Source organism: Cebidichthys violaceus, unplaced genomic scaffold, assembly GCF_023349555.1.
Source record: "Cebidichthys violaceus isolate CVI_PGR_0920_01 unplaced genomic scaffold, fCebVio1.0.p SCAF_11, whole genome shotgun sequence".
Lineage (NCBI taxonomy): Eukaryota > Metazoa > Chordata > Actinopteri > Perciformes > Stichaeidae > Cebidichthys > Cebidichthys violaceus.
In genome coordinates, this window is record NW_027176274.1 from 11,931,199 (window position 1) to 11,956,586 (window position 25,388).

Genomic DNA, 25,388 nt, shown 5'->3' on the forward strand with positions numbered 1-25,388 from the left:
GTTTTGAATAGCTCGCAAAATAGTGTTTGGTTTCAGATTCTTGTACTTCATTCATACTTCCAAAGGAAAATAAAAAAGTTGATATATGAGGTTTTTTTTAGATATAATTAAAACTTCTGAATTTTGATAAATGATAACATCCAGCCTCTGTTGGAGTATTTAAATTGTCTTGTAGACTTCTCTACGTGAGGCTAAGATGACCACAGTGTGGTCTACACATAAAGTAGAGACATTATGTGAATGATTACATATTTAAAATCATTTCTGAATGTTTAACACACCAGCTACTGGCTACAACAGGTTTGATATGGATGGGAAGTTGTACTCTAGCACTTAATGATTATTTGTGAAGGACATTAAAAGGGAAGCGCTGACTGTGTGTCGTTGACAGGCTGTGAATGATCGTTTGAATCAGTGAGAGACAGTTTCCTCCTTTGGTGATGAACCCACCACTAGACAACAGGCCACTAGGTGGCGGTAGCACACACGCATTGCTTTTTAAGCATCAACTGAGTCAGATGTATAGTACTTATGACTGATTTGGAGAATGTACCTGGGTTGTTGCCATGACCAGATTAAGCTGCTTTGGGTCCCTTGAGCTGAAATGAGTTGCTGTGCGCCTATAAACTCCCCGCTCAACCCCTCTCTTGTGCACTGTAACAGTGTTTATATGCAAGCGTAGTACAGCCTCAGGCTTGCTGTGTGGTAATTTGTACATTTGTAATATGCATGATGCATAAAATGTAAGACTTTGACAGGGCCTCAAAATCAGGTAATATAGCAGGACCCACCTTATCGTTATTCTCATGCAAGTGAATAGTGTAGTTTAGTGGTGTGTATGATACTCTCATATTACCAGACAAAACTACAATAAATCACATTACCACACAAAACTACAATAAATCACATTACCAGACAAACGTTTTGGGTGCCTGGGAAATACCTGTACAATACAATGTCATCCTAAACAAAAATAACATGAAAAAATCAACCTAATAAATTAAACAATTCTGCAAATGTAGAAATATATCAGCCCTTGTCTGAAAAAACTGAACAGTAATTTGTTTTTTACTAGAGACATCAAATTTGACTCGATTTTACTCTTGGTAACCCTGTAAGTTAAAAATTAATGTTCAAATATGCTAAAATGCCATCAAAACAAAGATCTCTCTTTGTTTTGGGCAGTCAGCAGCCATTTTAAAATATCTTGGTCAAACTCATGTGTTGCTACTAAACTACAACATGTAGGCAAGTTCAGCTTAAAGTGCTTTTAGAATGACGTTTCTACATAATATACTGAGATTATGCAAGAAAGTGTAATAAAGAGCATTGCATCATTAGTCTAACTTAGTTTAGTCTCGATCAAATGCAGTGCCTCCTTTCTTTCACTTGTCTGTGCTGGTGTACTGTCACACACAGATGTAGTGCTAGCAGCCCAGGGCATCTTAGTGTTATGAACCTTTAATGATGCACATTAAAGAGCGAATCTGTCCTAGTGGGCGACCAAAAGAGAGCGAAACGGCGCCTTTGGAAATGTTGCGTTTGTGTTTCTGTTTATGACACCTATTTCTCTTCCATTAGGTTGCAGATATTGAGAAACAGCCCTAATGAGAAAATACAAAGGCTGCGTTCTGACTTCAATTATAGCTATGAGTTGTAAAAATGGTCGTTATGTAGGCGGTAGATCAATTGCATCATTGTGCTGTATGTCTTCTTTTCTTTATTTAAGGTCTCAACAAAATTGTAGGCTTCACTTTAACACAGCAGAGATACAACATGTTTACTCAGTGAGTCATCGCAGACATCCTATCATTTTCGGGGGACTGTACAGTCTGAGCGTGACACTGAGAATGGCTCACGTGTCTCTGCCTCCCTAGTGTAGACGCATTCCATGCAGACGTGAAAAACACTGCATTTGCCTTTTGAAATCCGAGATGTTGAGACAAAACACCTTTCCAATCCCTTTAGTAGAGTGCAGCTATCTCAGATTAGTGACTGCTATTATTAATTTGATTACCATCTTACATTTGATAGCACATCTTCTCTATACTGAAGGGGAAAAATGGGAGTCATGGTGAGAGGAAAATGCAATCTGGATGTCAGACAAGCACAAGCAAGCTGATCCTTCAAACATTACTGGCCACAACGTATTGATTTTTCATTTCTCACAATATCCCCTTGCCGTTAATAGCATTTACACCAGACTATCAATGTTTCAAGGAGGCCTCCCCTCCCCTTACAGTGCTGCCGGGATCTTCCAACCCACCAAGAGGGTACACTTGATGCTTGCACTCCATTAGCTCCAGTTGCGGGTATCTACCTGAGAGAGAAGACATGGAAATTGACAATTTAGGCAAACATGAAATTGGCTTTAGCAGCAGTTTGGACCAAAAATCAGAGCAGCAGAGGTGAGTCTAATGCTGGTTCACTTCTTTGTTTTTCCACGAACTCCAAAATGATTGAGAAACGTTCAATGATGAGCATTTTCCGATTACGATTGAAACGTGTTCCACACCAATTCATATTATATTGTACAGAAATTGGCGTAACAAATCTAATCTATAACTGCAGCAGCATAGATTGTGGACTTTAGGTTGAAAATGGTTATGTGACATTCCAACTATATGAAATGCATTTTGAAAGACATTTATTTTGTTTAGGACTGAGGTACTGTATAAATACTTAACTAAAACTGAACTGTATCTATGTTTAACTCTAACTATAAAAAAAAAAAATGTAAAGAAATATTGCTTCTTTTTTTCAGGACTGGGGTATTAAAACAAATAAAATTAACTAAGTTCCGTGAAATGATTCCTATTTTAAATGATAGTTATCATCTGTATTAATAGATGACTGAAACCTAAAATATTTTCCATTCTACCATGATAACATGCAAAAACCAATTATGTTGCATATCGTCAGGCTAATAATTATCGTAATCCATGGCATTACAAATGATGCGTGTTCTCACAGATGCTGGCTGATAGGCTTGGAGCCCAGCCTGCAGCGACGCAGTGCCTCTGATTCAAGTGACAACGTCGGCTTGGTGACCTTAGCAGCTTTCCATGGGCACATCGATTTTTCTCCCACATTACAGATAATTGCTGGATGCTGTGAAATCTATCCTCCCAGGCCAGCAGGGAGGAGCTTCTGCAGTGTGTTGACACGAGAGTAGCTATCTGATTTGATGAATGTGATATCCTGCAATCTCATTGACTGCGATTGACTTCTGTGTACTTCCTGTCTATGGCATTAGTATATTTACCAGAGTTGTTTTTATGCCTGTTGGGGTTTTTAGTGTTCTATTTTCCTGAAATTGTGACCAAGAATATAAATACATATATTATATTGTATTTATATATACATATTGAAAACGTTTCTTTAAGTTTTGCACTTTCATGTTAATGTTTGATTTAAAAAGCAGTTAAATGAGAATAATTGCTTTGTCCAACTCTGTTAATGACTTTCCAGCTTGCTTAATTAATTATGATTAATGACCTATTGGCATTCTTTGTGATGGCAAAAAAAGGTAATTGGCGTGATTCAAATTTGCAGCCAAATAGTCTAAATCACATTATTGGAATGAATGCAGTTGGCAGCTTTTACAAATACATCTGTAACCTTTAGTGAGGGCCAAGAAGTAGCTCTTATTTTATTAATATGAGTTTTCCTGTTCTGCATGGAGCAAATCTCATAATTTTATGCAAATGACTGCATCTTCTGTTTGTCCTGCTCCATAAAGTAATGAAAAAGTCACTTCCTGCCTGTTATTATGTGAGGCACATATTTGCTTTGATAGACTGAAAATGAACTTTTGCGTGCAGCTGCATCTTTTACTTTTGCTTATTTGTTTCAGCCATTATTTATTATTTATTATTATTTATTTTAGAGCGTTGGGATGTTTTTGTTACATTTGCTCAGTTTGTGTATTTTACTAATTCATCAGAAATTGAAATGGCGTGTGGCCGTCTTATAAGCTGTCGGAGCAACTTGACAAGAAGCATGCAGCGTCACATTGTTCGAAGGAAACACATGAGCCATCACCCACGCACAGCGAACAGCACATTAAATCAGATGAATCTAAGAACACACACCGCCTGTCACCACCATCTTAAGTCAGCACTGTTTTGACCCTAGAACAAACATGCTACAGTCGTGTGACACTGTGCAGGGTTATTTCACTGTGAACATCCCCCGTCTCCGCTCTAAGTGGTGCGACCTGTGTGTCACGGAAAAACAGGCCACTGATGCAACGCGCTGTGTCCCAGGGGCGAGTGTTAGACCACATGATTGGATGGATTCATGTGCAGCATTTATCTCACAGAAAGGTCTGCTTTTGTCTAACCTCACACAGCGCTCCGTTGTGGCCATATGGCCATGCACAGCCACTGCATATGAGTGCTGAAACACGTTTCCCAATGGCACGTTACTGTATATGGCAAGGAATGTTGTGATGAGAAGCACTGTCTTAGTTGTTATACGAAGCTGAACTTTCAGTTGTCATAGGCATGGGATGTGTTATGCAAGCAGTTCTAGTTGCTTGCAGAGGCAAAGACACGTGCCTCGCTTCATAACTAATGGAAGGCTGTGTCTGCCATTCATGCATCAGAGAGTCTGCATGGTATAATCCAGTGTGAATTATCATGATGTTAAAATGCCATGGCTTTATGGGAGAATGCCCTAAAAATAACTAAAAAGAATACTTGATAAAAAATATGAAATATACTGTATTTATTAAATTAGAAATACAGAACGACAAGCTGCATTATATGACAATAGATTATGAGCTATTATGAATAATAAAATAATACCTGATGCTACTGTATAACATTTAGGTTAAGGTCTAATTCAGTGGTTTATATAGGATTTAGGTTTGGCTCTGTTAAGGATGACAGTTGGCAGGCAGATAGTGATAGAGTTTGGATTACGGTTGAAGCTTAATTTTTAAGCTCTTCATGGATGATAAAAACACATGGCCTTTCCAAATGCATCGTACAGGGATCAGATTAATATTTCAGATACTGCAATTTGGTTGTGTACTGAAATGTTGTAAATAATACCATCAAGTTAAAACTCTGATGTTTTATTTCAGCTGTTGGAAACACTCATATATGTTTTAACTCCCCTGCTGTGACTATGAAATATGAAAACACCACAGGTGAATTTCACCAAAACAGAACGTTGTTTTTTCAATGTTTTCCCTGACACCCTTGCTCATTGAGGCAGCCTGAACCAGCACAGCAACCCATTGGAGTCCAGCTGTTCAGCATTGATCCCTCTGTGTTTTGTGATGCACTGGCCCGGAATGTGATGTTATTTCATTACTGAGGCAGAGGCGACAAGCTCGGTCTCCTCCCCCAGGGCATTGGCCACTCACTTGGACAGGACCACTGTATGTAATCATAACTGAATGACTTAGTCAGACAAGTTCAGTTGCCTATGGAAAGTCCAAATCAAGCGGGGAGAAACTTCCGAGTCAGGAGGAAGGACGGGAACACACATCAGTGAAAGAGGCTTGAAAGGCCTGGACAGGAACAACAGAAACAAGTATACTGCATTAAAGACCTGTCATCAGCAATGGACCCAGACGACAATGAACTCGGCATCTTCACTGTCATTCAGTGAGTAGTATGCTGTGGATTGATGTTCTGTGCTTTATAGTTCAGTCAGAGCTGATTACATCTCTAAGGATGAGCGTACTGATGGTAGATATTGCACAAAAAGTTTGGATTGTTAAGAACTTCTATATATTAGAAGGTAACAGACATTTCAGCGTTTCACTTTGTTTGCTATTTTGAAGTATTAATGATTGACTCAGTTAAGGCTTTTGAAAATCCAAGACTTGATTTTGTGTTTGATTTTGTGTTTGTTGTTAACGACTGACGGTCGTTAGTTACCCAACGTATTCTTTACCACTGCATCGCAGTAATGATGTACTGTGTGTTCCTGTGGGATTGTCAATGTTTTTCTTTGAGATTCACTGCCCTCTTCAACATATTTTGTGTTAACAATTTTCACAAGAACTCTTTCTTTTATATCTTCATACCTGAGTGACAGTAGCATGCTGAAGCTTGACTTTTTCACAGCTCCATTTTGATATGTCATGGCAGGAAAAGCACAGCCGTAATTAATAACTTATGATGAGTTATGATGAGTCCATTTAGATAAGTCACAAATCCTGTTGTGGGTTTGCTCACAAACTGGCTTGGCTTTCATGGAAGAGGGCAATCAATAACTATATTAGCACCTGTGCTTATTCTGCTATAGCAAGTAAACATGTCTGCTGTGAAGATGGCCTGTATGGCTATATTCTGATAGAGCAACAAATCCCAAGTTTGCATTTAGTATAAATTAATTTGATGAGTTGCAAGGGCGTAGTCAGAAGAAGGAGAGTGTTCTGGAGCTTAGTTAACGATTAGTTAGGTTAATCAATTGAGAGAACATTTAAAAAAAAGTATTTAGCATTAGCTAACATTAGCTGTTTTCAGCCTCTCAAATCTGAAAATGTTTTGAATTGAATATTTGATTGTTGTTGACATTTTTGTGTGAGTGATTTATTAATTACTCAACAGATTAATTTATAATGAAAGTAATCATTAGTTGCAGCCCTATGAAGTTTTTTTTTTTAACAAAAATTTGAAAAGTTTATAGTGCTATGATGGACTAGCTAGTGTTCATGGTGTACCCGGCCTCCTGCCCAGTGCATGCTGGGTAGAGGCTTGAGCCTGGCACAACCCTGAAGAGGATAAGCGGGTGTATGCAGGATGAATGCACCAGACGTGACCTGCCAATGACTCACATAACATTGTTGGATATACTTGACACGTGTGCCAGCCATACAGAGCTATAGGTGTCAAATATCATGGCAGTATCCCCATTATGTTGGGGATTTTTTATTTGTTTTACTTTATCAGCAGGTGTAGTGAAACTGGCAAATCAAATCCATAATCTTTTCAAGGCATAGCATAACTCAGCCACGTAACACTTCACTTCTTACCCCAATTAGTCACACCACTGAATATTCATTCATGGAAAAACAGCGTTCAGACCTTTAAACTCCCCACTAAAGGCTGTTTAATTCACAGAATAAATCAACCACGGCAGAGGCATAATTAGTGTCGCACTAACAGATCGGAAAAGTTCAGGTACTGTGGTGGCTCATCATGTTGACAAACTCACACAAACAAGTAAAATGCGGATGGCACAGTTAAATGTGGTGTCTGAGGGCAGTTTGTGGCCGCTGACACAACTACTGATGGAGGTCCAGGGGCCACTAATGCTAAGTTGGGATCAGAGAGCAGTGAAAGCTACAAAGACACATAAGCTCTTACTGCACTGAAGTCCATAATGCTGCCCAATGTGCAGTGTAACACATGAAAACATGCTCTCACAGTCCTTTTCTGTCAACTGTTTTCATGCTTTAATTCAGCACTGGCTGCATTTGTGCCCTTGCTATCCAGCATGGTTAGCAATTTACGCGAAGTGGTTATGCTCTGTTAATTTTAGCTTTAAAAGGCAAGCAACGTGATCCAAAGGCAGGACTTGCAAAATTTGAGCACTGCTAGGCTTTAAGTGGCCAAGTGTGCCAGAATGACTGAAATCAGCTGTTTTAAAGGGGACTCGAAGAGAGAGGAGAGTTGGGGATCAGCCGGGCAGCTGGGCTTTATCGGTCAAAGCTTCAGCCATAGTCTCCTTAGATCACGCTTCTCTCTGACCCTAATATCTCCTGCCAGTCATGTTGGCCTCTGGGCCACAAGCCCAAATGGACAAACATAACTGTCCAAAATACGCTGAGTCTCTCAGTCCTCCGCCACAGGACACCACGATTGCATTTGAAGCTAATTGTCAGACATGTTCCTCGCTCATCAGCGCATCATTGATGTCCTGTGTGTACTCCGCAGAAAAAGATTGCCTGTTCCCTTCAAGAGATGTATCATCAGCTGAACTGTTTCAGAATGCGATTAACATAATGATTCTCTCCATTTCCTTTTTTTTTTTTTTTTAAACAATTGAACAAATCTCTCTTCGCAGGTTCAGAGATTTTAAGTAAAAACTTGAAACCTGTCAGAGCAAATGGTGAGCTTCACCTTTTTACCCATTGAGTTGCATCTTTTATATGGCAGAAAACAAATCTGAGCCTGAGTGGAAGTGACAACATTCTTTATTGCATGTATCACTCTCAGCAAAGGCACATTGACTCACCCTGCAGAGCCTTACAAGTTGTGGCATTTTAATATGGGGTGGTTTTTATTCGACTGTGGAAGCAGTAACAAATCGTTGCTTTAAATTCCTCAACTAGTATTTGTATTTTACGTATTTGTATTTATTTATCCATTACTGCCTGACATTTTTATTGATTAGAGTGTTTATTATTCTGTCAAGGCCCCAGCAGAGATTCACACTGCACATAAATAAGAGGGGGGGTATCAACTTTTACCCTTTTTAAGTTGTATCATTTTGACTCTACCATGGTGTAAATGAACAAGTAGAGTATTGTTTGTTTCCACAGTTTATTGCCATTCTGAGCTGTATTTATTGATGACAGTATATAGCTTCCTCTAGCTGTGTGTTTTATGTAGACACATCACAGAGCAGGATAACAAAGTAAATTGTCTGTATGAAGTTCCTGTTTATCAAAGCTGTCTGATCCACCTGAAGAAGTGTTACGCCTGCTTGGATCAGAGACGAGGCTAATTGGCTCTTGGTGGTTTTCGACAGAGGTGCCTCACATGTGGTGTTTGATTTATGAAGGGTGATTCTTCCTCTTTGAGATAATAGACACATGGTGATTCTTCATCTGGAGATGGGGCTGAAATTAGAAGTTACCATTTGTCGAATTATGTCTGGTTTTACATTTTCAGGGTCCTCTTGCTCATTCATCGGTGTACCATCAACCCTGACGTGAAATAGGAACTCTCAAACAAATTTAAAATTGCACTACATCTTGAACTAGATGGAGAAAGATAAGAACATTTATGGGGATGTATTTCGATCTAAAAAATAATATCACTATTAGATACTTAAAGCAACCATTAACATGCAGCTGACTAATTTGAAAGTCCCCTCTGGACTTTGATTAATCACACAAATCGTATTATCTACTATGGAACAACCCTGATCTTCTTTTGGCGCTCATTGCGTCAGCTCTGTGTTTGTTTGTGTTGGGTGGATTGCTAAAATGTTTGGAGGCCTCTCATGAGTGCCCTCATTGAGGGGAAAGCATTTAGCAGCTGAACTATCTTGAAAGGTTAAAACAAATGCAGTGTACAGTATGGGCATCCTAATGTGCAGCTGTGAGGCAGAGACCTCAGCTGGGGAGGGGGACACATTAGGTCCTCCTATCTCTCCAGCTGCTCTCACTGCCCCTCTGTCTCTGTTGCTCTCACATTATGAGCACATCATGCAGCGTGTCTCGGTCATGTCATCTCTTTCATCCTGCTCAACCTTTTTCCTGCTTGCTCTAAGCACACCACATGGTTGGGGATTGATGAGGCTAGCCTTTGGGGAATTCTTGGAGGCTGGCTGCATCCTTTAGTAGTAATTCTTGTGGCCCTTGCTACCCATACACACACTCTCGCATTCCTCTTCCCTCTCTCTTGCACTCTCATCTCCTACTACCATCACCACCCCTGTCCCTCCCTCCCTCTCTCTGCTCCTGGCTCTCTCTGCCTCTCTCCAAAGCTGTTGTTACTGTGCGGCTCCCGCACATCATTCCACCGCGATGGAAATTAAATGAAGGTGGCTTAACGCAGCTAACAGAGGCATGCTTTGAAGGATGTAACCGGGGGAAGCTGCTCTGCCAGATCCTTTTCCATGGGCTGTGGATTTGCGCTGCTGAGGCGAGGACACAGCAATCACTCAGCCATGCAGAAGCCCAGACAACAGGACTAATCTCTCCACCTGACTTGTGGAAGCGCCACTTTTTTTCCTGAATTATTTATTCCTCGCTGCCAAAGACAGTGTGGTACAATGGAGCCGGAGTGAAGTAGATGGTACATTTGTAGCTTTGACTGCAGTCTGCAGCACACATGGATGTGTTCAGCTTTGTGAAGATGCCAAAGCTGTCAGGGTGAGTCCTATGGATGCTGCTATGTATTTGCCCATCTGTGTGTGTGCCTGTTTGTTCTCTAGTAGGTGGTGTTTTGTGTCTTCATGTAGGTACAATTTAGAGAGTGACACAGGAATCACATGTGGAACCGGGTGATTAAAAATGCTGAGGTATTGATTGCTCAAGAGAACAAGTTGTGCAGTCATGTATGATGTGAAATGAATGAGCAAGTGAGGTAGATGGGAGTGGGGTTGGATGCAGAAGCGGATGCGGTTGATGCATCTAAACTGTCTATATCTAAGTTCATAAATACTGCAGACAGTAGTCATGGTTTTTTGCTTTATGTGGTGTCATGAAACCACACATGTTCTGACACACTACAAAGATAAACTGCAGTTGTTTCAGATTTTCACTTCAGGCAAAGGGCCACGGGTGATGCTTTCCAATTCACAGAAGAGGAGTGAGTCATTTTCAAACATCATATTTTGGTTGTATAATGACAACATATCTTCTTTACAATCAAGCTTGATCTTTCTTTGGTCATTAGAATGATTAGGTATTCATTCTCATTTAATATAAACCGTCAAGTTCACATTCCTATGGCCAGAACAGGAGGATGACAATAAAATAGAAAAAAAACTACACTGAAGTTTATATTCTTATTCTTATGGCAACTTTGAGTGTAAGAAATAACTGAAAATGTGGTTTGTGTGTTTTTTTTTTCTCTTTACAAGAAGCATTGCCAGGTACCGTATTTGGTATGTGAAGTATACGTTAAATTAACATTGAGGAATGAATTCATTGCCAGGTCAGACACCTCACCTCATGCACCCATGGGTCTGCTAGATTGAGTTGATCTGCCCCAGTGGACAGTAATCCTCCTCGGGGATTTGGCTCCGTCAGAAACACCACAGACCACTGGTGGTGGGAACAGCTGATCATAAACGGGAATGATTAAATCAGATACTGTGTGTCACAAGAATGCATATTCAGTGCATTTCATTTCAATTATGAGTCATCGACAGACTGCATTGGAATTTTTTTCATTTGTTTTTTGAAATGACAAAAACAAAGACAATTTACTGTAGAATTGAAGCATAACATTGCACGTCAGTATTACGTTTCTTTCTTGCTTCATTTTTTAACATTCCTGCAGTAAATAAGGCATGTAGCAGGAATTTTCCATCAGATGATAGGACTGTTGTTTTCCAGTTAGTATCCCTTCACGGCAGCATTTATGATGCGGCTCCCAGTGGACCACCAACGTCACTGACTCCTGTCACCGTTAATAATGCCCCAAAATGCTTTCCCTGATTATGAGTTACCACTGCACTGGTGTTTTTTTTATCTTGTTTTCTCCCTCTAAGCTGCCAGCAACTATTCAAGTCAGTCGAATGCTGTTTTGCTAAAGCTAAAGAGAAACTATGTATTTAGAGATGTACAAGAAAGGTAACGTTTACCCTCATTGTCTCTTCCTCCTGCCTCCCAGATGTGTCTGCTGTCAGAAACAAAAGCATCCTCCTGCTTTCATTTACTTCATTGTTTGTTGTTTTTAAATCTAGCAAAAAAATGTCACATTTGACGTTCTTTTGTTGAAAGATAAACTCTCACCCTCTGCCTTCATCTAAAAAGCAAGTTTGAGTCATTTGACCAAAGTTAAAGCAGCTCTATTTTGATCTTTCCGTGTAGAACGTTGGCTTAACTTAGCTGGAAGATCTGTTACACTTTAATACTTCCTGGTGTTAGAGATGGTTTGTCAACAAAAATATTGTGCATGAATATCATGCATTAATGTAAATAGACAATTACTATTCAATCTGCCTGACTCAATAGGGTTGCTAAACTGTGTGTATGTGTAGGTGATTAATAATAATACATTTTATTTGTATAGTGCATTAAAAGATACTCAAATGCACTTTACATAACAGAAACAATAGAAGCAATTACAATATAAAGAGATGACATAACAGTAAGGAACACAAACAGATCATTCATAACTAGCATCACAGGTTAAAAGCAGATTTAAATAGATGAGTTTTACTTGCATGGCATGCATTCAAAGCAGGTCTGGGTTATTTGTTATTGTGTGATGATGACAGCTATTTTAAGTCAGCATTATGTAATAGATGGCTGTGTTCATTAAATGTGTTGGTGGAAACATTTTTCTGGATGTCTTTGGCATGAATATGGATATGGTAGAACAGTTAAAGCTAATTCAGTTGAACTGCGTGACTTCCTTCCTGGCTGTGTTTTTTTTCTGAAAAAAAATCTATTATGCACGCCTTTTGTTCGACATGTTTTCACTGCAAACTTTTTGCGCAGGAAATCACTGGTCTGGACACAAATTGATTAGCCTAAATGTTCATCAGAGTACACAAAGACCAAAAGATCTGACGTTCAAATCAGAGACTCTCAGGGAAGAGTAGATCAGAAATGGCTCAGGGTCAGAAATGGGAGCCAGCTGGCTGGTGGACGAGGTCTCAGGCAACCATTTATTTTGTTCTGTCCTTTAGAGCTTTTAGCATAAAAGCAGCGAGTAACACAATGAAGTGAAGGAGAATCCAAGTCTAGTTCAGTGCCCACAGAGTAAATTCATCACTCTATTTGGTTGATGTTTTACATAGAGTACTGCGGAGCAAAGGAGGCCTGGGGAAAACACAGAGTACTAATGAAATAATAACGAAAACATTGATGTCTTGCATTCTTTCTTTTTTTGTTTTTACATGTGGTCTAATGGGAAATGTATTGTGTGTATTTGCATGCAATCGCACACATTAATTTCTGCAATAGGTGCTGCAGCAGGCTACCTGGTGTCTTGCTGTTTTACAGGAAAACTAGATTCAGGTTGACTGTGAGGTTAACCTACACACGGTAAAGGAGCGGGAGGATCATAGCGGGTGGCCTGCTTCCCAGATGCTGTTTCATTCCCACCCCGAGGAGATTAACTAACCAAAACCCTTTCTATATAGAGGCTCCGGAGAGCTGCTCAGGATAGTGCAGTTGCCCATGGCAACAATATCAGTGCTTCTAAAGACAAACACAGAAATACCATATTCAGTCAAAATAATGGGGAAAATAGACACTCTTATTCTCAAGTGAGTGTTAGTACTAATTCTAATCACCCAGGCTGGTTTGATAGGGAAAGTGCTTTCTTGCATATCAGGAAAATACCAGTAAAATATAAGGAAACAGTGTTTGCTTGTCTAATAAACACAATGTAAAGTGGACAAAAAACTGTGACGTTTAAGTCACACAATGGGCAAGAACAGTAGCATGAAATTGAGCAATTTAGTGTTACTACATGGTCAGTGATATTTTTCAAATAACTAACAGCTACGCAGTGCACAAAATAATTGCCAGATTGGATCATGTTCTACTGTGCCGCCTGATGACCAAAGCATCAGAGTTTTCTGAAACAAAAGGCAGCGCGTTTCTTCCATCAACAGGATGGAGGCGGTGTAAAAAGGAGTGGAGGAATAATGCCTTTAATCAGAGAGGTTCCTCTGTGTCTGAGCTCTGCTCTGCTCACTCCCCAGCCTCCTCCCTGGAGAGGGTCATCTCATCTGGTGTCTCGTCTCCACAGGTTTCATATCCAAACAGAATCACATTAGCGGTTTATCTCTGCATGAATGTCTCTGTTTAACTCAAGAGCACCGCGAGGCGTGTATTTAAAGTCACACTTGAAACCCTTCACTCCCTGTCACACAAGGAGAGGGAAAAAATACTCTTTATTTGTATTCAACTTGGTGACGAGTTGGGTGTGTGTTCAGGGATTGGTAATAACGACAGTGGAGTGGTGGGCGCAAAGATTATTACTGATTTCACATCCACAACATGCAGTGGAACCAAGAAATTCACAAAGATGTTAATTATTCTTTCTTTAAATATGTGTTGTGACAATGTGGTTGTATTTAGTGTTTATCTGTGTTTGTATTCATGCAGAAGAAACAGTGCTGAACGTTAAACATGTGAAAATAACTTGTTAACACATTCAATCCTTTGAGACTGTATCTCTATTCAATCGCACACATGACAAACTTGCTGCGCTGGATGAGAAAAAATGTGATGTTTGATTGATGATGGCATATGTAAAGGAAAATGGAAATTAATATGGGTCTCTGAACCTGTCCGGGATGTTTCTCCGTCTCTCGCCAAGTGCATTCTGGGAAAGAAATGCTGAGCCTGGTACTTTGTCGATGAGCATGTAAATTGATGCAATCTCTTCTCAAAGAAACTAACTTTCTGAACACCTCCTTGAAAAATTACACTTGTTTAATTCTCAATATGCGTAATGGCAGGCATGTGGCACCAGAGTGTGGTTTCATATAGCCAACCCTCATGGAGATTGTCAATGTAAATTATTCAACCTAGTGTCTGTGTTGCAATGTGCTCCTCTTAGCTGCGGCTTGTTTATAATGCATAGTTACTCCCTACTTTAACGGGATTTCAGCCTTCATAACAAACCAGAATGCTTCTCTTTAATTAGCGTGTATTCAGAGAGATGAAAGCGAAAGTGAACTCCTGTGATAAACCAAGGATCACATTGTTCATGCAATTTTTATGAAGGACTGGAAAGTGATCTTTTCCCCAACTTGCAGACAGTACAATTAAACTTATATCTTCCTCATTACTGATAAAGTTAGATGACAGACTCTACCACTGTACTGCACAAAAAGTCTTTCAATAAAACCGTGTGTAGTCTTCCAAATTTAGATGAGGCAACCTTGATGCTAGTTGCTGTGGTAACAAAGGCTTATACTCCCATATAGTTGCATTTGCACTATGAGTCATTTTTTTTATTTTCTTTTTGTTGTTAATGACTGTTAAAGATTAAACTTAGGTTGGTAATAGCTTCAGGTTGCTACGGAATAGTTTGCAAAATTCAAACATATATTTAAATATATATATATAAAGAAGTCACTATGCATTTTGTAGATTTAGTGCAATGTATCCTGAAAGAAATTACATTTGATTCCAACTTCTAATTGTCCCCACTCTGACTCTTGGGTAACTGTTCATGAATTGTGTAGCATGGTTTGCCAGCTTAGCGCTCGATTACTTAGTCCGATGCGACTGTGCAGACATCATTTATTAATGCTAGCTGAGGATCAGTTTCACTGTCCACTAGTGCGAACCTTTTCAGCCTCTCTGTAAGTCGGAGTGCTGCGACTCAATGGCATAATGCACCTCCCGCCTGCAGACAAAAGAAATCAAAGATCACAGGATCTACGACATTAATACAGACACATTGTTGCTGAGTGACAGAAAATGGATTTTGTGGAAATTTTCAGTTCAGAAAGATATTTTGAAGGCACAGCATCTAAAACTGTAAGTACAATATGCACTATTACACTGTAGACCTTTGGAGAAATGTCATTGCCAAAGGTGTAACTCTGCAGAAATGCTCTCATTGTAGAATAATATTAATATGCTAAGATTCTATGACCTTACATGAAACGCTACTAAAATGTGTAAATCTGCGACATCAAACACTGCTCATGTTAACACGGCTGTAAGCTTCATCCCAGAGGCTGAAAAGGAGGGCACAATAGGACTCATCAATGAGGTGAACATGGCTCCAAAAATGTCAGACAGTATCCAGCTGTGTCCACACACATCTTTTGAGCTGCAGGAAATGTGTTCTAAATATACACCACCGAGGCCTGCTCCCAGCTAATGTACTGTAGGTCAAATAAATCCATATCCATGTGGAAACACTAACATCCACCAAACACACCACTGTGTTGGGAGAGAAAGAAAGATTACTTCCTGTGTTCAGAGCCCAACTTTAAATGTAGTTCATAAAAGAAAAACACAATTTTCAGCAACGGCATATGCCTTTATGTTCATTAATTTGTTATGATTTAATGCGTCCAGTAGCATTTAGGTGTGTGTTTTTTGAACCCTTAGGTTGCATTATTTTGTAACCAAATGCCTCACTCTTGCACCGAATAGCTTTAGAATAGTTTGTAACCTTTCTCTCAGCTCATACATTGTGTTGACGAGTTGGCAATATTTTATTAATACCTCGTGAAATGGGCACGTGCGCCCATACAGAGAGATGTGTTCATGGGCACACCCACACTAACACACAGTCTCATGCAGATACAAGCACCCTGCACACAATTTATTATCATCGGTACAGTAACTGGGGAAATGTTTAGAGGGAAAGAAAGAGGAGCTTTGAATAATGAATGCGAAGAGCCCTGTTACACGGCAGACAAGCCTTTGAAGTGACATAACTTAGTGCCACTGCTTTCATAGCATCACCAGTGTGCCGACAGAAAGACAGAGATAAAGGGAAGAGAAGAGGGGGGGTGCAGAGAAAAAGACACAGAAAACATTTAACCAATTACAGTTCTTCTAAATACCTGCACTCTGCCAACTTGTAGCACAGGGAAAAGGCTATGAAGGATTGTGTTTTGTTGATAGAATCAGAAAATCTTTTTTTATTAAGAAGTCTTTCATACAATAGAGTACAATGAATTGTTTTGTCAACGATTGTTATAGCTGGTTCTATTATCTGATGAACTTCATCAGATCGTCTTGGCATTGAGCAAATCAAATGACCACTTTATAAGAAAACTCCTCGGGGCTTCTTTTATAAATAATATGCTGACGTCTAGAAATAAAACCATTTTCATGCCTCTCAAAGCACAAGATTGAGGCATGACAACTCCGCCTGTGTGTCTAGCTTAGGTAATTAATTTGATTTGTATTCACCGAGTGAACTGTGGCTATGGAACATTGTTTATCACGCTGGAATCAGACATCCTCTTATCACTTGAATTGCTTCATATCGGCCCACGACTAATTTATTTCTATTAGGATTTTAATAACTCTATGACAAAAATATTATTTTTGTATTATTTTAGAGTGGGATTAACCGATTTATCATATAAACTCTGAGCTTGATATTCTAGGTGTTGCGCATGGTTTTGAATGAAACCGCCGCACGCTATGATATAAAGTTGATCAATGCTTAATATGTCATCCCTTTCTTCCTCTGCAGCCACAGGACCAAATCCTCAGGCTGGCCGCCCCCTTCAGGGACCTGGAGTGCATCACAGGGACCCCCCAATGGATGGGACATGGGTACCAATAGAGAGGGGCGTGACTTCTACATCAAGTAAGTGCCCTGTGTTTAAAAAAACCCAGAAGGGGTTCTTTCTCTGTCCCAGATGTTTCAGACGCGTTGCCAACCTGTGATTATTCCAGCCACGTCACTGCCTCCACACTGTCTCCATCTGTGCGTTCAGAATACTGATTCTCTGTTCCCTCCACTGCTGCGCACACTCTGCCGCTGCCTACTCTCACTCTCTCTCACACACCCACAACACTCCTCATGCAGTCTCCCAAATGCAGAAGAGGGCTTTTGAGAGTGTGTGCCCGCTGCCGCCGAGGAAGAAATTCACCGGTGCAGGGACTTGTTTTGATCTGAGAGTCTGCACGTCCCCCTGAGGATGCTGGGTTGTAGTGTGTCATCAGCGTAATTGATTCTTTGCAATTGGCACTTCTGGATATCTGTACAGGCAGGTAAAAGGAAACTCTGCACTGGTTGTCTATATGGTTGTGTGCACATATTCTAGTGTTTTTGCTAATTTTATCTGTTCTGTTGATTCAGCTGAGCTTTCCTTGATTTTTATCGAGATGTATAATATGCATTCATACTAGAACTGAAAATATTGTTGCGTTCATGAACCCCTGTGCATACTAGATTTTGACTGTTTTGCTAAAGGTTTGCTCCTTTCATTTGCTCACAAGACTGTCACTTCTTCTCATTTAACATTAATTATTATGCAACAACGTGCACAGTATTTTTGCGTCATAGATGCAGCCCTCAAATGTGAAAAACAAAATCAGTGTACTTGCATTGTATACGGAATAGGAGGTGAGTTCTTGTCACACATGGGTTAGAGCATTAGAAGCGTGATGTCAGAGGAGTTATATAAGAAGTAAGGAGCGGTGAAAGTGCTGGATGCAGAGAGCGTGTCTGGATGAGACAGATCATGGAGGCTGTTTTGGCTCCATAGCTTTCTAAATTTGAGGAAGACTCATGAATAATCAAGTGTTTCTTTGACTGTCCATGGTCATCTGAGTCTGTCAAGGCTCTAGGGTGCTGATACTAAATTGTTTTATTTCTCAGAACACATGTCTAGTCGGCGTGACAGGAGCACATGAATAAAGCAGTAGCTATGTAATATTTACACTGTGAGTCAAGGCATATAACTGTGTTTTAGTTTAGAGATTTAGAGAGATTGTTCAACAGAGTAGATCAAAATTGGAAAAATTAGAGATTTAACAGAGACTTCCACTTTGTCATGAGAATGAGATGGCAGGATGACAATTTCTTTTCACAGAATGCACAAAGATGTCAAAGTGAAATGAACAGTGGTTCCATCAGTACTTAAATTGACTTCATTAAGTCAAATTTACTGGAAAAGAAACATCTCTATTTAGTAGGTTTTGAAATTTCCCAGCAGCCAGTCCCTTAAAAGGAGAAGTGACACAGCAAAAAAATATGCCAATACGAACTGGCTGTGATTGCATTATTTAAAAAAAAAAATGGGTTCCACACAGGACAAATAAGCGCCTCAGCACCAACAAGTTGTGAGCTGTGTCAGAGCAGCCTTTCAGAACGAGAGAAACAGGATATTGCTTTTGGTAATGAGCTTACTCCACTTTGTCCAAAATATGCTTTTAGGAAACAACAGTGAAAATGGTCGTTTTAGTTTGTACAGTGACAGTCATGTCAGCATTTCTTGCTACTCCTTTTTGTTCATCTTGTTAATTACATAGCTCACAGTGCAGCTTCTGATTGCTGTATAGAGTGTTGTGCAGCTCCACTAGCAGCTAATGAGCATGATTAGGGACCATTAGATGCATGGCTGTCTGCACAATGGGAATTCAGCCATGTTTAGCAGGTGGCCGTGTAGGGGAGGGGACAGTACTCTTCCTGAATGCACAGGTCCATATGGTTTTGATTTGTGCACAATCTGCCGAGTTTGTCATTTGAGAGATGAAACTGACACATAAATCAAAACTAAATGTGTCTTAGAAGGACCTTCAGAAACATAAAGTCATAGCGTTCACTGTGTGATAATGAGTCATCGCTTAAATAGTTGTCAACATACTGAAACAGATGCCTTGTTTTAATGTTGGGGTGACAAGGGTGAGGACAAAATGTAATTTTAAGAAGCATTAGAATTAACTATATAATATATATAACTAATTGGGGGGGGGGGGGGGGGGCTCTCTGTCTCTTTTGTATGAAGGCTTGAGTGTGCCACTGAACTCATTTTGGACTTGAATCTTTATTATAAAATTAGTAATATTTACCTGATACATTTAGAAAACTCTTTGGTACATTCAAATGCCTGTTACGTTTAATGATACAATTAAAAAGCCATTTATAAATAAATGGCTTCTTGCACCAATTAAAAATCCGTTTAATATTCTGGGCCTTTTGCTTCAACTGGCAATAACGGCCAATGCCATGCTGGACTGGGTGTGTGAATACTGAAGTGGGTGTGTTCTAAATATTTGACTACTCTCCAGTATTATCTAGAAAGCCTCTGGATGCCTATAATATTTTGCTGACATGATATGAGAAAAACATAATATTGTTTATTCAAAGACAGTAATATGGTACATTCCTGTATACGGGGTCTGAAATAAGGAAGTTGGTAAACTTGTGCTTAGGTTTTATATTTATTGTGTCTGAACAGCATTTCCCAATCTCTTCAATTTGTCGGCAGTCCTGTACAAGACAACACATATCCTGCCACTTTCATGTCAGATAAAAATAATTTCAGGACTAAATTTTATTTTTAGAGATGGGTATTTGTTAAACAAGCCGCCAAAGGAAACCAAGCCTATTTTAACTTATTTGACACAAACACATGTTCTTATTTTTATGATGACGGAATGAGGGGTTTCATTCCAATACAAATATATATCCATTCTATTTAGTAAGCCAGAATTTTTTTTAGTTTCTCTCAATACATAGAATGCCAAATGTAGTATGCCAAAAATACCAGGATTTTTACTGCATCAGGTCGGATTTTGCAGTATGCAAGACAGCATGCTTTTCTGTTTTTTTCTATCTTTTCTGACCCACAATCCTCTGTGCAGAGGAAGCTATGTTAAATTGACTGAGTTAGGTGTAGGTACCTTATGTTTAGTAAAAGATCCTGGTTATGCGTTAAAATAAGTACTTTGATCCCAGTTAAGTGTCAGGGGCGTGTCTCGTAGTAAAGTGGATGTGTTGTGTGGCCTGGAGACTGCAGATAGATCCTTCTCGAAGACAACAAAGCTTATTTCTTTGACGAATGTCTTTTTTTATTTTTCAACTATATCACAAAAGACAAATACAACTTGAACATACAGTTCCTGTCCATCTCCTCCAAGTACTGGGCCATGAACAAATTAGCTTACAGCCAGACATCCATACACAAATGCACCCATATTTAAATACATTGATAAAGACATGTTGACAGCACAGCTCATTGACTGTGATGGATATATGAGCAAAGGGTTACATTTCATGGCGCAGTATTATGACGAAGTAGTATGTCCCAATTGCATGCATACTGCATGCAACAGAGCATACTTTGTAAGGGCAGCTACACAGTAAGTACTAAAAGTGAAAAGAAAAATATGCGATTTGGAACGCAGCCAGTGTTTACTCCTAGATGACCTCAGGGACAACCCACTCAGCTCATTATTTTCAATTAGCTCCACCTTTTTAGTCTTGTTACTGCCGGCTTTGCACATATTGCTTTCCGTCTTTCTGCCTGCCTACACACTGTACCACACCGTCGTGAAATTAGAGGATTCTGTGTGGATTTGACCAATTGCTAGATACATTTTTAAATGGATATTACAAATTGTTGTTAAATGACTTTCAATTTAACTCTTTGTTACTCCATTTTACTAATATGCATCGCTTTCAAAACCTTATAGTTCCTACTCTGTTTTGTCAATACTTTCAGGAGGCTTCTCTCCTAATTTTGAGTGAGGCACAATGGAGGCATGTCATCAATATGTATCTTCAGAGATGACAGAGATTATTGTAGCTCCTTTTATTTCGGTCTACATCAGGCTTTTCTTCAGCTTGAATAGAAAGTGGCTTATGTTTTGTCTGGAACGAAAAGAGGAAACTATTTGGTTCATTTAGAGCATCTTTGTTTGACATTTATAAATAAGAACTAGGTGATTCATTTCAAGTCTGTTCCCCACTGTAGCGATGTGCTGTAGACCTCTTATCCACACTCCAAACAATAAAGGCCCCATTTTACTAGAATCAGCTAGTAAAGGCGATATTTACAGACTGGTGGTAATGTCTATCTATACATATATATATATATATATATATATATATATATATATATATATATATATAAATATATATATAAAAGTAACCATCAAAGAGATCAGGTTCACTTCTAGTTCAGAACTGATATGAGCACAAAAAAGCTTGTCATCGTTCATTATCTATTTAGCAGATGCATTTGGTTTATCGCTCTGGGAGAGAATTGTTGAATCCTCCTCCAAAATCTCAGTTGACAATCACTTAGCTTTGACCATCTTGTGGAACATGTTCTTGTTTTTTTTATATCGGGATTGCAATTGACAGATCTGTCTGTGTCTTTGTGCTAGAAGATTAATTGTTAGTATTTAGTGGTGAATAGTACATGTGTCAAGAATAACTGTGAATTACACACTGTCTGCCCACGGCTTTAATTAACCAACATTGTTGGCACCATACGGAGCTGCTACTGCCTTTGCAGCCAGAGAAAGTGGAGAAATGCTGTAGAACTCTGATCACAGAAGATGTGAAAGCACATACAGTGTCTGCATCATCTTTTGAGGTCAAGAAGAGAATAATAACTGTGTTGAAAGGACAGAGAAAAATGCATTGATTAACTGGAATGGTTAAATAAGGTATAAAACATGCAGTCTTGGTTTGCAGCTATGGCGGGAATCTTACAGTGATCGTGATAGAAAATTGCAAACTCAGGCAGGAGATTTCAACAGCACACTACACATCATACCTGACCTGCATCATTAGTGTGGCAAAGCAAAAGCCTATTCTATAACACATATATGAATACCACAAACAATTGCCACTGCTCTTTTGTAAAGCACACAGTGGATGTCTGCAATGTGAGAATACAAACATCGGTTCCTGATTACCATTGCCCACATGTTCTATTTTTGCAACATTGCACTAGTTTCTCATTTTAAAACAATATCTTGCATCTTGTCTTTAAACATTTTGGGGGTTTAGCTAAACAAGGTAAACAACCATTTTATGTGCAGTTAGTGGTTGCATCTATTGCTTTACGACTTTGAACAGATTTGTCCTTGCTGAGCTGCAGTTGTCATTGTCTCTTGAAGATAAACTCTTTTTATTGGTTATATTTGTTCAGCATTCCTATTTTAGAGCTGCAACTAACAAGTATTTTCATTAGAGGAGAATATGCACATTATTTTCTCAGTTAATTGATGAATCATTTGTTCCATAAAATGTCAGACAATTGTCATAATTACCCATCACACGTTCCCAGAGTCTAGGGTGATGTCCTCAAATGTCCTGATTGTCCAACCTACAGTCCAAAACCAATTTACAGTATCAAACGAGATAATAAGCAAATCCTCACAGTGAAGAAGCTCTAACCAGAGAATGTTTGGAGTTTTTGCTTAAATTTTGACTTAAACAATGAGTCAATTATCAAAATAGTTGCCAAATACTTTTCTGTCAATCGGATTATTGTTTCACCTGCAGTCAAAATTATTGCATATTGAGATGAACACTCATGATGAATACTCAAAATTCAACTCCAGTTCTTAATTCATTTTCAAAACAACATTACCAATGCCATTTTTAAATTCTTGTAATATTTTTGTTTGTTTGTTTATGAAAGTGTAACATTTGACATTTCTGTTTTCCTTGATACACCAACAGTGGCTACACAACACTGCATTAAAAAGCATCGCTTTAAAATGTAACAAAAACAACCAGCAGTGATGAAGGGAAACATGCTTTTTATTCTTCCCACAGCCACGTCTCCCAGAGCAGCTCTCTGGATGAGGTCCGTCTGGACGGGGACAGGTTTGTGCCACCAGCGCCCCGGATGGTGGAGATGAGACGAGACCCAGTGCTTGGCTTTGGATTTGTGGCAGGCAGTGAGAAACCTGTGGTGGTCCGCTCCGTCACACCAGGTAAAGTGCCCCAGCTGTACAGTGAGCTCTAACATAACAGTGACTCATCCGATCCATGGCCATTATTTACACATTCCCAGAAGCAGATGAGATCCCCCTAAAAATGAGCCAGAAAGGACAGAGGACAACCCTCTCTGGCTGTAATTTACGTGGATGATTCATTGATTTTTACAGATATCAACGAGTGAGCATTCATTAGAGACAGGAGCCAGGAAACCAAGAAAATCAAAAAAGATGGCATGACTGTGCACAGCTTGTACCACTTAACTCCTGTTTGGTTTGTGTTCACAGGGGGTCCGTCAGAAGGCAGGCTGATCCCGGGAGACGAGATCATGATGATTAATGATGAGCCAGTCAGTTCAGCACCCAGGGAGAGGGTCATTGACCTTGTCAGGTATGACAACACACTCAGGTGAGATGTCATTTGCCTGCTGTTGAACCTGTTGTTGATAATTGTATAGTGCCCATTAAAAGAAAACTTCATTCAGGTTTTCATAATCTATTGTCTTTCAACAGTGTAAAAGTAGATTTAATGTTTTTTTTCACAGTTGATGTTTTTTTTAGGTGTCTCATTAAAGATATAACACTAATACAGCTGAGTGGCTGATTGTGAGGATTTGGTATGACCTGTGCGCCATTAGTGTGGCCACTCCTTCACAGCTCCTTTGGCCTTGAATGGGGTTGACCTCTGCAGTAAAATTCTGCACTTCGGAGGCAATGCAGAGCTGCCAGGAGCATCACTGGGACACAATGTCCCTCGTGCTACCATCCACCATGATGTCCTAAGCAAAACAATAACTAGAAGAAAACTGAAATATTTCCAGATTTCCCTTAACATCATTTTTTTTTTGCTTCTGGTTGTTTTGGCAGGAGTTGCAAGGAGTCCATATTGTTGAGCGTTGTTCAGCCATACCCAGTAAGTTTCTCCATCCACTACGAGTGAAATAGAGTGCATTCCAATAGGCCGTTAGTGTGTTTCAAACTGTTCATTTTGTTGACTCCATGAAAGCAAGTCCTTACTCATGCCATAATATGCTTTTTTGGCATTGTATCAGTAATGCCTTAGCTGAGTGTTACAGCCCCACTAACTGAAAGGTTCCAATTGCTGCAGTCATTTCAAGTCTTCTCATGTTGTAGCGTCAGATCCTCGCAAGACCTCAGATGAACCTGCCACATCAACATTTACTGGAGTCACGGAGCACCAGATGGTTGTGAACAAACAGCGCCAGCAGCACATATTCGGCCTTTGTTTACAGTTCACAAAATAAGTCAGTAGAAATGTGAATTATGCTTGTATTCCCTCCAAAATAAGATCAAATCAGAAGAGCATTCTCATAGAAAACAACATAAATGTTGTTTCTTAAGTGGTTCTGATAATTCTCTGTACACCATGACAGTCATTTTGGTGTTTTACACTATGCAACATTTCCATTAAACTGTAATGTCTGCCATGTGATTTTTTCTAAATACATCCATTCATTGTGCATTTAAATGAAACACTTTGTTCAGTATTATAGTGTCTAGAGGCTCATCATGATGAGCCATTTAACATATGGCTAAACCTGAAAAAGGATTTCAATTGCAGAAAAAAATGGGTGTAGTATTCCCAAGCAGCTCTTATAATCCAGCCTGTAATTGCTTCCGTTTACCAGGCGTTTCTTTGCAGCCTCAATGACACACTGGCAGTGAGGGCGTCCTCCTCTTATGCCCTTACACAGAGCCTCCCTAATTGCATCAGCACTGAGTGGAGAAATGGGAGGTTGTCATATTTCAAGAAGGGAACATGTCCTTGAATTGTGTGAGCTGAACAAATACATGACTCATCGATAAAAGACCTGATTGTCCTTTAAATCTGTTTTTTTTCTTCTTCTTTTTTCCCTCCAAAAGTCACCCAAATCGGCATTCATCAGCGCAGCCAAAAAGGCCAAGTTAAAGACTAATCCTGTTAAAGTCCGCTTCGCTGAAGAGGTTATCATCAATGGCCAGGTCCCCGTAAGTCACACTGTACACTGATTCATTCGGTACACATCAAGGTTTGAACAGCGGCAGACTTGAACTCTAAAAGTGTGCGTAAAGCAGAGTGAAAATATCAGATATTCCGAAAGGTAAAATG

At 39.5% G+C, this 25,388-nt stretch overlaps 1 protein-coding gene across 5 annotated transcripts in view; it reads left to right on the forward strand.

Annotated features, from left to right (window-relative positions):
- Positions 1-5,501: 5,501 nt before the first annotated feature.
- Positions 5,502-25,388, forward strand: part of frmpd4 (FERM and PDZ domain containing 4) — a 30,250-nt gene continuing 10,363 nt past the window's right edge. Inside the window, exons 1-6 of one of the 5 annotated variants that reach the window (XM_068704825.1) lie at positions 5,502-5,621; positions 17,061-17,177; positions 23,115-23,275; positions 23,567-23,687; positions 24,146-24,191; positions 25,163-25,267. In XM_068704825.1, coding sequence (XP_068560926.1) covers positions 5,578-5,621; positions 17,061-17,177; positions 23,115-23,275; positions 23,567-23,687; positions 24,146-24,191; positions 25,163-25,267 — 594 coding nt within the window. In that variant the 5' untranslated portion in view covers positions 5,502-5,577. Of the gene's footprint in view, positions 5,622-9,552; positions 10,070-17,060; positions 17,178-17,424; positions 17,585-23,114; positions 23,276-23,566; positions 23,688-24,145; positions 24,192-25,162; positions 25,268-25,388 lie in introns of those variants that run through there. The other 4 variants (XM_068704827.1, XM_068704826.1, XM_068704828.1 and 1 more) reach the window with 4 other exon arrangements.